The 11,179-nt window shown below is 39.6% G+C and overlaps 1 protein-coding gene across 1 annotated transcript; it reads right to left on the reverse strand.

Moving 5' to 3' along the window:
• Positions 1 to 7,150: 7,150 nt before the first annotated feature.
• On the reverse strand, positions 7,151 to 9,256 carry LOC110868335 (aquaporin PIP2-4). The gene is made up of 4 exons (XM_022117463.2): positions 8,857 to 9,256; positions 7,994 to 8,289; positions 7,576 to 7,716; positions 7,151 to 7,485 (listed from the first exon to the last, which is right to left on the reverse strand). The coding sequence occupies exons 1-4, from the start codon at positions 9,158 to 9,160 to the stop codon at positions 7,372 to 7,374; spliced, it is 855 nt and encodes a 284-aa protein (XP_021973155.1). The 5' UTR covers positions 9,161 to 9,256; the 3' UTR covers positions 7,151 to 7,371.
• Between the last annotated feature and the right edge of the window lie 1,923 nt (positions 9,257 to 11,179).

Raw genomic sequence — 11,179 nt, forward strand, 5'->3', positions numbered from 1 at the left:
TTCTATAACCCTTCTAAATCCCTGATGCTCAACTGTTGAAAACGGGACCTCGTCTATTAACACCATCTCTGCAATGGCTCTTCTACTCGCTTTTGCACAATACTTCCATGCCTTTACCTCACCACTACCGCCTTCGCCATCATCGCCTTTTTTCAAGAAAATATTGCTTTGGTTTTTTAATCGGTCCGGATGCTTTTCACATCTCCTACTGTGTTTACTCAACGCCGATGTGCCATTTTTATACGGGTCCGCAGCTAAATCTTTCGAGCAATGCTTGCATCTTGCCCGTTGGTTTCCGTCCTCATCTTTATACTTCTCAAAATCAATCCAAACAGTAGATTTTCCCGATGTTTTAGAACCTGTCGTTTTCTTCGTTGTTGTGGTTTTAATTTTCTTTTTTGCGGTTTGTTTTTCGACATTTTGTGACTTCCTCTTTCCGGTTCTGTCTCCGTGAGAGTCGTCGCTTGATACATTCTCGATGTCGACATTTGGTGAATCCATCTACAGTTTGTCATAAAACATACAATCAATTACGTAATCATTAAACGGGTAATGGTTTATATGCAGGGTCATGAGTCAAATATTAGTCAACTGCAGGGTCATGAGTCAAATATTAGTCAACTGCAGGGTCATGTTGATATTTTATTGTTTAGTAAACATTTACTGTCTTTTGTATAATATTTTTCATAGACAAGAATGTTTGAAGTCTTGTATATATTATATTTTTCTCATGTTAGGTTTAGAAATTAGTCATAAATAAATAAATCCCACTCGTTGCATGCAAGTTTGAATGGAATGTATGCTTGATTAACAAAGATGCTTTTATAACAGTGGCCTAGCTGGAAAAGTAACAAAGATGCTTGATTAACAAAGATGCTTTTATATATAATAATACCACACGGCTTCAAATTACTATTTATCTTGTTTGATTTCGTTTATTTATCTAAATAATATATATTTTACTTAATTGCAAGTAGGCTCCATCTGCAGAATGTGACCACAATAACTAGTCATATTAAACTCGTATAATAAGGGAAGAGTCATGACCCTGCAGTTGACTCATGACCCTGCAGTTGACTCTTGACCCTGCAGTTGATATAACAGTTGACTGTTGTATGTGCAGTCGGCTGAAACATACAAAACGATATAACAGTCGATAAATATTTCTGCAATTCTTGATCAAATATAGTCCAACACCCCCCCCCCCCACACACACACACAATATTTCTGCAATTCTTGATATAACAGTCGATAAATGCAATATCAGATTTTGGGGGATCATTAGTCACCTGACATGTGACCGATCATATCATATGCAGCAGTAAAAAAATGATATAGAATAAGGAATACGCAGGGAACCTGAAATTCTGCAGTCTGCACGTTCTTGTAATGTGTCTGCAATCTTCAGCCTCAGCCGTCCCTTCCCTGATCTTGTTGATATATAGTATAAGTAATACGCAGGGAACTGTTTTTATAAAAGATATTATTTACTTAAAAATAAAATCTTTACTTAGAATAATCTTAGTGATAATCTTAGTGTTTGTTTTTAATAGATAAGTATAAAACGGTCCAGATAACATGAACTAACAGGCCAAAGCCCATTTGTATTTCCTATTCTCTATGATAAATCGGTCCAGATAACATGAACTCGGGTTTTCCTTTTTTTGGACCGGAACCGACCCGATACCCGATTTCTAATATATATTGGAACCGACTAATACCCTATATGCTATATCTCGGGTCGGGTTCGGTTTTTTATAGGGTCGGTTCTCGGTTATTTTCGGTCCGACCCTATTTTTGCTCACCCCTAATATCCTTGGCATCATTCATGAAATGGCCACGACCTAAGCACGGGGTGTAGGCGTACACCTGACAGCTGCATTATGTAAAAACTGGTATCCCACTATAAGGAATCTACCTTGTGGGCATTATACCTGTGGTGTGTCAGTTAACTTAAGTCCGGCCCTACAAACCGGCCCTAATGGACGACAAATGAGTAAAACTGTATACAAGATTATTTTGAATAATTGTCCCAAGTTATAAAATATATTTTTGCCTAAGTGCACTCAAATCAATTTTCTAAACATTTTCAAAATGAGTCAGTTAAGTTGTATTTACCAGTGCAAACTGACGTATTTTCCAAAAAGGCTAAGTGCGGGTTCTAGACGAAATAGGCTGGCTACTCCAGGCATCATTACTCAAGTCTCGCAAGCTTTAGATGTCAAAGTCTGTTGAACAGTTTCCTTTTTATTTGATCCGCCTGTGGATCTGTTTCGACTGTTTTTGTGATACTTAAACATTACAATTTATTCAGTTGAAATATAAATCTATATCTTTTGCTTTCGCTGTGCATTTATATGTTGTGTTGTTTGACTATGATAATATCAATTACGTCACGATACTCCCCACCGGGCCCACCGGTGACACGTGGAAACTAGGGGTGTGACAATGAGCTTGGTTTGAAGGAGGTGGGGTTGGAACGGATGATGGAGTGGGTGGCAAATGGGTCGCAGATGGGCTGGTTGGGGCGGTAGGTATGCGGGCCAAAGGTGGGTCAGTGGTTTGTGGGCTGGAAGGAGTGGAGGTGGATGGATTGGAAGTGGGTGAAGAGGGTGGGCTTTGGATTGGGTTGTTAAGATTAATGGGTAATGGTTGGGATGGTGGGTTGAGAGGAACATCATAGAAAGGAAGGCACGAAGTGGTTGGGGTGTTGGGATGGTTGGACGATGTTGAGGTGGTTGTTGAGGGAGTTTTATTAGTGGTAGGAGTTGGTATTTGTTCCTCAAAATTTGTTATAGGTAAATCATTAGTATTGGTGAATGTGGAGTTTTTGTGAAAAGGTAGAATATCTTCATCAAATTTCGCATGGCGAGTTGTGTAGACACGACCCGATGATGGTTCAAGGCATCGAAAACCTTTATACTTAGGACTATAACCAATGAATATGCAAGGAGCACTTCTTGGTTAAAGTTTATTTTTGTATAGTCTCTAAGGTAGGGAAAAACTCGACAACCAAAAATACGCATGTTTGAGTAAGTGGGTGGTTGTTTTAACAAAACTTCAAACGGGGATTTGTCGTCTAGGAGTTTTGTGGGTAGGCGATTGATAATGTAGGTAGCGGAAGTGAAAGCATCAAACCAAAGAGTGGGTGGGACATTTGCATTGAACATCATAGCAAGACCGGTTTCGGTGATGTGGCGGTGCTTTCGTTCGGCCCCACCGTTTTGTTCGGGTGTGTGGGGGGCATGACAATCTATGATGTATGCCTTGTTGTTGAAAACAGGTTTGAACTTGATGGTTGGTGAATTCGGTGCTGCCATCACTTTGAAAAACTTTAACATTTGTTGAAAATTGGTTTTGAACAAGAGTTAAGAAAGTGGTGAGTATGGCAAAAAATTCGGATTTAGCTTTTAATGGATGGAACCAAGTGAAACGGGAATAGTCATCAATAAAAATAACATAGTACCGATAACCATCCTTGGAAGGCACGTGCAGGTCCCCAAAGGTCACAATGAATTAAGTCTAGAACATGTTATGCGCGTTTTGGATTTTCAATAAATGGAAGATGTTTTGCTTTTGATAATTCACAAGATTCACATAATCCTAGTTTGGGTAATATAGATGTGACAAAAACACGACCAAGTTTATTTAAAGTAGTAATAGTATCACAGGAAACATGTCCTAATCTACTATGCCATTTATTGAATGATGCACGTAAGTGAGATACAGAAAGCGCAGCAACGAGAGACTTGTGACCTTGGGTGAGAACATAGAGACCATTTTCGCATGTGCCTTTAGCTAGAACCTCCGCTGTTTTTCGGTCCTGAATTTGAAAAAAAAAACATTAGAGAACAAAACATAAACCGGAGAATCATTTGTTAACCTACTAATGGAGAGTAGATTTTTTGTTAAATTAGGAACTACTAAAACATTTTGTAAAGATAAGGATTTATTTAATTTAGTGTTCCCAATATGAGTAACGGGTGATGATTTTTCGTTCCCAAAAGTAACACGAAGGCTACCATTGTGAGATTATGAATTATTTAAACCATGATTTGAGGGTAATATGTGTGCTATATCACCTGAATCAGCGGTCCAATCCGGAGAGTCGGATGCTATGTTACATTAGGCATGAAAAGCCTCGGCAAGATTAGCATCAATAGGAACTGATTTTTGGACAAAGGAGGCGAGTTGAGGACAAGTACTCGCATAATGACCGGTGTGGCGACAAAGTTGGCAATGAGGAGGTCATTTGGTGTAGGAAGAGGTACGGCCTCGTGAGAAAGAGGCGCAACCTTTTCCACGAGAGGAAGATCGGTTTTGAGAGGGTTTGTTTGGGTGGGCATAGAAGGCGGCTTGAGGGGTTTGAGAACCATGTAATTGTTGAACAAACTTTTCTTGATTCTCGGCGTTAGCCAAGAGATCACGAAACGAAGTGGATGGATGAATGGTTCGTTGTGAGGTTGAGAAGTTTTCAAAGGAAGGACCGAGTCCACAAAGGAACCAATGACGTTTGTCTTCGTCGCTTATGGGATGCCCAATAGCCGCAAGTTGGTCGGCTAAGGCTTTGAATTTTCGGCCAAATTCCGAGACCGACGATGTCCCTTTTTGAAGGGTTCGAAGGGAGTCTTTGAGGTTGTGGATTCGTTCAATAGAGGAGTGGCTATAAGCGTCAGCTAGGGCTTTCCAAACGGCTTTGGCCGTGGTATGACCGATAGTTTCGGCCATGGCTTCTTCGGTTAGAGAAGAGTTAATGAGAAGAAGGACTTTTTGATCGGCAAGTTGCCAAGCAATGAACTCGGGGTTCGGAATAGTTTTGTTATCAGCAGTTACAGTTTCGGATGGAGGAGAGTTGTTGCCGATAACATGGTCGGAAAGTTTGAGATACAACAGGACCAGAGTAATTTGTTTCTCCCATGTGAGGTAGTTTGTGGAGGTTAATTTGATGTTAATAAGATGGGTAAGAGAACGGAGAGAAAGAGATTGAGGTTCGGCAGCCATGAAAAGAAAAGAAGGATGCGACAGAGGGGAAAAAGAAAGTAGCAGGAAGAAGGAAAAAGGGAAACAACTAGAAAGAAAGGATCTTTTTATGTTTTTAGGCTGATACCATATTAACTTGTAATGGTTCAACTTGTCTGATACATGCATGTACATTCTCTATATATACAAAGACTATGACTACAGTTAAGGAGAGAATTTCTCCTTAAAACATGGATACAATTGACTCAATAATTATACATAAAGAACTTGCCTGTACATTCTCTATATATACAAAGACTATGACAACAGTTAAGGAGAGAATTTCTCCTTAAAACATGGATACAATTGACTCAATAATTATACATAAAGAACTTGATGGAGAAGAGGATATTGCTCCAAGAATTATGTTGTTTCCTTATAAAGCTCAAAAAGAAAACTTGTGTGTCCAATAGTCACAACCGATTGCGGTTTGTATTTCCCATAGCCACCGTCCCCATAGTAGAAAACGGTTGGAATAGAGTTCTAATTGCAATGATGTTCATGAGCCTGTTGATCGGATCCTTATAATGAACTTTTGATATGTTTTGCATTTTTAATATGGTTATTATGATATCTAAGTAAGTTATTTTTCGTATAAGATGTCGACTTCTAGCAAGGATTACCAGGTTTTCACACGCCTCTAGAAGATACTCGAAGATATTGTGGAATATGATAATCTTATCACCGTCAAGCTCAACGAACTGACAGAAAGGGTTGCTACCTTTCGGTAGAAACAAGCAGAGTTGCAAGTATCGCTTGACGCGACCTTCAAGTTATGAAACGCAAATGTTGTTAAAAATTAGATTACGGTTTAATGTAACATTAAGTACGAATATTGATTGTAATTTTTTTATATTCTTATACAATCACTATTAGCATGTTTATTTTCCTTTATAATGTTGTGTTACGCCCCGTCACAACACGGGGCTAAATACTAGTTTTATACACATTTTATATTTTAAAAAAAACCACTTTTACATATACACATATAATTATATGTAAAATTTAAATTTCAAGAAATCTTTTTGACACGATCACCCTATCCTGATGACATGTTACCGTATGACCTGTTACCGTAGGTAAAGATAAATTAAAAAAAAACAATATTTTTTTGACCTTTCCCAACGACAAGTCGTAGGGAAACGGTTGGGCGGGCAAAATTGACAAAGGAGGGAAAAGGTTGCACCATGGCGAAAACTTTTCCCGGCGACTTGTCCTCGGGACAAAGTTTTTTATTTTGTTTTTCCAATTTTTTAAATCTGGTAAAAAAATTTATTCAAACCCTTTCCTGATGACAAGTCGTCGGGAATTTTTTTTCTTTTTATTTATTTATTTATTTTCTAAACGCTAATTGAGCAGGTGTATAAATACTTCGTCCTTTTATAGAAGGTTTCCCGGCGATAGGTCGTCATGATACGTCGTTTTAGTTATTTTCTTTTTGTTTTTTTAGTTATGTGTGTATTTGTGTATGTAATGGAGAAATTTGAAGGTTTTGAGTCTTGTCACGACAACATCTCATCTTTGAAGGTTTGTTTTTGAAGAAATTTGAAGGCATATCTTTTTGTTTAGTAAAACTGATTGGTCATCAGTAAAACGGACATTTGATATTTTTCTACCAATGACCCATTGTCGTCGCTAAACGTTGATCTATCTCGACGACACTATCCCGGCGACCGTTTGAGCTATAGCGTCGCAGTTGTAATGACTAGACTTTTCCCAACAAGTCGTCGGAAAGGGAAAAGTCGACGTGTCAGAGAAGATTTCTTGTAGTGAAGACTTATATAAGCTCTGAATGACACATTAAGATAGCTAATGATATCTAGATCAAGTGGTGGAAGACTTACATTTCTCTTGAGAGATGTAGGTTCATCTCACTTGGTGTAGAGTGAGACACTGGTGGGCAATGATAGGAGACCCAGGGAAATCTGGGTTCGATTCTTAAGCCAAACGGGTTTTATAAGTAATTTCACCGTCGTACCTACGGGCGGGTGGGTTACCGGGTTTTATCCGGAATTGGTGGTGGACTCGGATTAATTTCGGGGTACTTCTTTTGGTTCAGTGGGAGCCCCGAGAGTGCTTGGGATTGATTCTGTTTTCGTTCAAATAAAAAAAAAAAAAAAAAGATATGAAATACTGCAACAAAACCTCATCTTACTATTTGAGTAGCAAATACACCCTTTAGTTACAACAAAACAATTGGGACTAAAGGGATATAAAAAAAGAAAATTTAAGGGACTTAAAAGTAGGACCATAGTGGGCACATTCAAAAACTAAGTGCCACAAATACCAAACACATTTGTACAATTTCTTCAAGCCAACACGGAAATTACTAGAAGCTTCATGCTCTGGCTCTTAGGCATTGCTCCTGAAAGATCCAAGAGCTTTGACTGCACCTGCTCTCAATACATACTGGTGGTAGAAGGCGGCTACCGCGGCTCCAATCATCGGTCCCACCCAGAATAACCACTGCACAAAGTTCACATATATGATCAACTTGTGGGACAAACTTTGAACAACATGGTGCAAGACATGACACTGATAGCTAGTAAAACTTACTTGATCATCCCAGGCTTTGTCTTTTCCGTACATGACAGCGGCACCGAAACTACGGGCAGGGTTGATTCCAGTGCCGGTGATTGGGATGGTGGCCAAGTGAACCATGAATACAGCAAATCCGATAGGGAGAGGTGCCAATACCTTAAATCCAAACAATTATCTATGTCAAAAAGCCAAAAACAAAGAGTGTTTTAAATTATTAATTTTTTTCAATTTTTTTATTTTTGTGACAACTCTACGACCGCAAATATTATTTTATTCCTAATTATTTATTTCAAATGATTTGCAACTGAATTTAAAACGTCACCAAATTTTGCGACCAGACTAATAGCTGTAGCTAATTTGTGACCAATTTGAATTTGTTTGCAAATTTTAGTCGCAAATGCTCAGTTTTCTAGTAATAATTAGTAGTACTTACAGGGACATGGGAATCTCGTGCATTTCTCTTGGGATCAGTGGCGGAGAAGACGGTGTAAACGAGGACAAATGTGCCAATGATTTCAGCACCCAAGCCGGTGCCTTTGCTGTAGCCATCTGCGAGCTCATTGGCACCACCGCCATAAGTATTGTAGTAAGTCTTTTGGAAAGCTTTAACCAGACCGCAACCACATACGGCACCCAAGCATTGAGCCACAATGTACATGAACGCCCTCGGGAGTGTCACCTTTCTAGCCAAAAACAGCCCAAATGTCACCGCAGGGTTAATGTGCCCTCCTGGTCAAAATCCACCCCAATGTTATTATCAAATTAATCAACTTGTTAACTAATTGAAAACAACTAAACAAATTAATAACACCAAATCATGTTTCCGTCAGCGACTGTGGTCACCGATGAGATTCCGTCGGTGATAGTCCGTCAGAAATATATATAATATGGCCGTGTGTAGTTGGATTACTGATGGGTATTAGCAACGAATTACTGATGAACTTCTAAACGACTGAATTACCGACGAGAAAATACATAATTAGTAAAATTACTTTTTATAGCAACGATATTTCGATGATTTTATGATAATGTTTAATAGTAGAAGTTAACAACGAATTACTGATGCATTACTGATGCATTTATCATGATGATGGAATATTGATGATTTTCCGTCAACAATATTCTGTTTTAACCGACAAAAACCAGTGCAAATTACCGACGGACTTTTTAGTGACAAATTACCGACACACTGCAAAAATAATAAATAAGCTTATATTTCTCATTGACTGAATACCGTTTACTTTCCGTCAACAATAGTCGTTTGTTTAGCAGATAAAAGGGAAAAAAGTTACCAACCTGAAATGCCGGCAGTGCAATAGACGAGAACAAAGATCATGCCACCGAAGGCCCAGGCGATGCCGAGAATGCCAACACCGCCGCATTGGTCTGGGCTATGGGCGGGGTCGGTTTGGGACTTGTAGCCGATGACAGTCAAGACAGTGATATAAAGGAAGAGGAGGGTAGCAATGAACTCGGCAATGATGGCTCGGTAAAAAGACCACTTGGTGAGCTCTTCCGCGTCGAAGAGGGCAGCCGGTGGAGGGTCTTGGTAATCTTTTGCACCATACTCATGACCTCCAACCTCAACGTCTTTGCCCATTGTTAGACTATAATATTAGTTAAGGGTTGTATATATAGTGTTTGAGAGAGATTAGAGTGGTGGATGATGAGAAGAGTTGAAGAGAGTAGGAATATTTATATTGGTACGAATGTGGAACCTTAATTAAAGACTATAAAAAGGTGTTAAATTTCCGATTTGTGGTCCAAATCATGCAATTCAATTATTCAACCCGCAATTAGTTATAGTTCTAGGCATTTGAATTGGATATATACCTTTTCAAATAACTAGATAGACTACCGGATAAACGGTAGTTTGTGTATAAAAAATCATCAAAGTTATACTATTATTATTATTTTATTAGTTGATAATGTATTTATTTATATTTTTTTGTGTCATCAACTTAGGGGCTATTTTGTAGCCTTTGAATGGTCATTAAGAGGCTAATTCTTAATGGAACCATTAAGAATTTTACTAATTAGAAGGTAGAAGAATGTGACATGTGATGATATACCATTCAGAGGTTACCTCTTAACCATTCAGACTTGAGACCTCTTATTCATTCAAAGGTTTTAAACCATTAAGAGGCAGCATCTGAATGGTCATTAAGAGGCTACCAAACAGCCCCTTAATATCCGTATATAAAAATTGATGGTAAACTAAAAATGAATGTTAAACTTTTATCTTAGTTCATGAAATATAAATCTTGTCGAAGTTCACTACTAGAAAAATAGGTAATTGCGACTAAAAAATGGTCGCAAAACAGTGAGCGATTTGTGACCGAAATTGTAAAGGTCTCAAAACTATTAAGGTCATGCATGGGGGTAGCTAAGTTACTGTTTGGGCCACGGACCTGTCAATCCCACTTGATGGCCAATGCGGTATCCTGTTTTGATGATGGTATTCGAGAGCCTATCAAAGACATTGTTGTTTGCGGGGGGTCCTACTTCGGTGACCTTCAGTGGCGTTTGACATATTTGCCGATGCGTCTTGGTGGTTTGGGCCTCCTCTTAGCTTGGGATGTTGGAGTTTATGCTTTTGTGGCGTCTATAGCTCAGTCGTGTGTATTGCAAGACCATATCCTTCGAAACAGTGGGGTTGTTAAGCTTGACGCAGACTACCAACAGGCCCTTGAGTACTTAAGTATCTCTCTTCCAGACTTTGATATTGGCGGTTTCTCTAATATGGGTACCCCCCCCCCCAAAGCCACAAAAAACTTTGGCGAATGCCCTATTTGACAAACTCGGTCGGAGTGTGGGAGAAACATTCGATTTGTCTCCCCGCCAGAAGGCGGTGATTGAGTGCTTGAAAGGCCCCCATGCGCAAGATTTTTTGACTGTTATCCCGATCGAGGGGCTGGGGCAGTGCCGGCTGTTGAGTATCGGGCTATCCTCAAATACCGGCTGATGATCCCTATGTATTCAGAAGACGAAACCTGCCCAGTTTGCCATAAAGCCTGCATGGATAAATACGGGGAGCATGCTATTTATTGTAAGGAGCTCCCTGGTTTCAAATATCGGCACGACTGGGTGAGAGATGTTTTGGGGGACATCTTGAGGAGAGCGGGGATTTCTGCCAAGAAGGAGGCCCCTGTGAATTTCCTTACAGATCCGATGGAAGGGAGATCTACATTGAGACCAACGGATCTGCTCGTCTTTGGCTGGGCGGGAGGGAAACATGCTTGTGTGGATCTCAGAGGAGTCTCCCCTTAGCTGGTTTAAGGGAAAGCGGATTTATAGCAAGACAGGCTATAAGGAAAGCGGAATCTAAAAAGGTGAATAAACACGCTAAAGCATGTGCTAATAACCAACATGCATTTGTCCCCTTCGCCTTCGACACCTTTGGCTCCCTAGCTCCAGACTGTTTGTTGACTAGGGTCCAAAAGGTTGTCCACAGCAGTTGCTCATCAACAGGGGGCCAGGGGTTTGTCTATAATAGGCTAGGGTTTGCTATTCAGAAAGGGGTAGCGGCGCAGCTCGTTGCTCGCTTACCTGCGATATTGATGTAACTCGACCAGTATTTTATGTATAAATAAAATAGAAGTTTTATTAAAAAAAACAC

Source organism: Helianthus annuus, chromosome 7 (genome assembly GCF_002127325.2).
Source record: "Helianthus annuus cultivar XRQ/B chromosome 7, HanXRQr2.0-SUNRISE, whole genome shotgun sequence".
NCBI classification, from domain to species: domain Eukaryota; kingdom Viridiplantae; phylum Streptophyta; class Magnoliopsida; order Asterales; family Asteraceae; genus Helianthus; species Helianthus annuus.

Coding starts and splice junctions, on each gene's coding strand:
- LOC110868335 (XM_022117463.2), bottom strand. CDS start 9,160: ATGGGCAAAGACGTTGAGGTTGGAGGTCATGAGTATGGTGCAAAAGAT. Junction 8,290..8,856: donor TTGCACTGCCGGCATTTCAG/GTTGGTAACTTT, acceptor GATTTTGACCAG/GAGGGCACATTAACCCTGCG. Junction 7,717..7,993: donor CACGAGATTCCCATGTCCCT/GTAAGTACTACT, acceptor TTTGGATTTAAG/GTATTGGCACCTCTCCCTAT.